Source organism: Echinops telfairi, unplaced genomic scaffold, assembly GCF_000313985.2.
Source record: "Echinops telfairi isolate 266 unplaced genomic scaffold, ASM31398v2 ScPeMD7_7469;HRSCAF=8507_1, whole genome shotgun sequence".
Lineage (NCBI taxonomy): Eukaryota > Metazoa > Chordata > Mammalia > Afrosoricida > Tenrecidae > Echinops > Echinops telfairi.
The window spans coordinates 4,394,652-4,396,236 of NW_022111373.1; the positions used below are offsets into that span (position 1 = coordinate 4,394,652).

The following is a 1,585-nucleotide window of genomic DNA, read 5'->3' on the forward strand; positions in this document are numbered from 1 at the left end:
GTGTAGGGAGGGGCAGCTGAGGTCAGGCCTCGTCCAGGACACTGATGTTCAGCATCCGTGTGCAAGCCCCGGAGCCTCTATTTTCTCATCTGCACAGGTTTGCTCCATAGGCTCTGAGGAGAGGGGGAGGCTGCCCAGGTGCTCGCTGATCAGAAAGCACAGCCTGACCTGTGTGGGCTTGCATGGTCAGTGTTTTTCTCGTCCCCGGAGACGCCCCTCCCAGCTCTCCCGGCTCCCGCAGAGTCCTCAGAGAAGAGTCCAAGGAGCTGGGCCTGCCGCCCGGGAGTCACCCACTTCCTGTCCTGCACCACTTACACGTCTGTTTCCTTCCCAGGGTCTACGAAGAATAGGCTGAGCAAGCAGCAACATCCCTGACACGCAAACTCCAGCGTGATTGGGAGACTTGAACAAAGGACTTTGCGGAGCAAAAACCAGAACACACACCCCCGCACACCTTTCTTTTCTCGCAAGCATAAGACGCAAATTATTCTATATTATGAAGCACTTTTTACCAAGGGTTGGTTTTTACTCTTTTTTTATAGCTGTGTTCAAAAGGCGTCCAGATGTGGGACTTGTCTCTTGTGCTCCAGACTCCATCACAGGCTGCCTTTTACTGCGAAGGGGGGTGGGGGGGCGGGGTGGGGAATGCCCACTTTTCTTTTTTTTTTAAGTGCTTTTTGGTTTGTTGGTTTGTTGGTTTGTTTTTAATTTGTCCGTCCATCGCTCTGTGTGGATCTGAGCTTTAGATGCACGTGGGAGGCACAGTGAACGTGGCCGAGGCATTTCACACCAGTGTCACGCCACTGCTCGCCTGGGAGCCTCCCATTGGAGCGCCTGGGGTCTGGGGCTCTTGGGGTTGATGGTGGGGGTCACAGCGGCAGTGTGACTCCAAGGTGACCCCGGACACCAGGCAAGCAGGAGCAGGTCTCTCTGTATCTGTTCCATGAGGAGCACACGTGAGCTGTCAGAGACGTGTGCTTGCTCCCCGGGCTGACCGTACACACTTCAGAAATGCATTTCCGAGGCCCTTTGATAGCGAAGCAAACGATCTTTCTGGAAGGTGTTGGGGTCTTTCCTCCAAACTGAGGGATAAGAAAGGTTTGCTGCTTCGATTGTTAATGCTTCCGGCGGCGTGTGAGGTTCCTGGCAGCGTTCGCGGACAGCTTAGGAGAAAACATGGAACTATCAGAATACACACACCACACACGGCTGCAGACACACATATTCTGTCGACCAGGGGGACAACCTGCCAGGCGTCCCTTTCCCGCCCACGCCACGACAGACGACCTTTGTGCTTTCCCTGGCTATTCTCCCATGCGCCCCAGGACAGTCCTCGTTTGAAAGCCAAGATGACCCAGCGCCCTTTCCTCTGTAAATATGCTGTAAGAACCCCACCCACCCCCACCCCACCCCCTGCCCTGGACACGCTAGCCCTCCATACGCCGCCTTGCACTGCTGTGTTATATGCTGTGTCCACGTCAGAAACCACTAGCGTTGCATGCAGACGTTCGTATTCTTTCCAAGACAAAAAGAAAAGAATAAAATATATTTCAAATGTACCAAACTCCTAGACTACTGACTTCCC

At 53.9% G+C, this 1,585-nt stretch overlaps 1 protein-coding gene across 1 annotated transcript in view; it reads left to right on the plus strand.

Annotated features, from left to right (window-relative positions):
- The window catches only part of CXCL14 (C-X-C motif chemokine ligand 14), a 7,066-nt gene extending 6,441 nt beyond the window's left edge, over window positions 1–625 (plus strand). Inside the window, exon 4 of the mRNA XM_004697002.2 lies at window positions 335–625. Within this exon, the coding sequence (XP_004697059.1) occupies window positions 335–350 (16 nt within the window). The 3' untranslated portion in view covers window positions 351–625. The remainder of the gene's footprint in view (window positions 1–334) is intronic.
- Window positions 626–1,585: the final 960 nt, after the last annotated feature.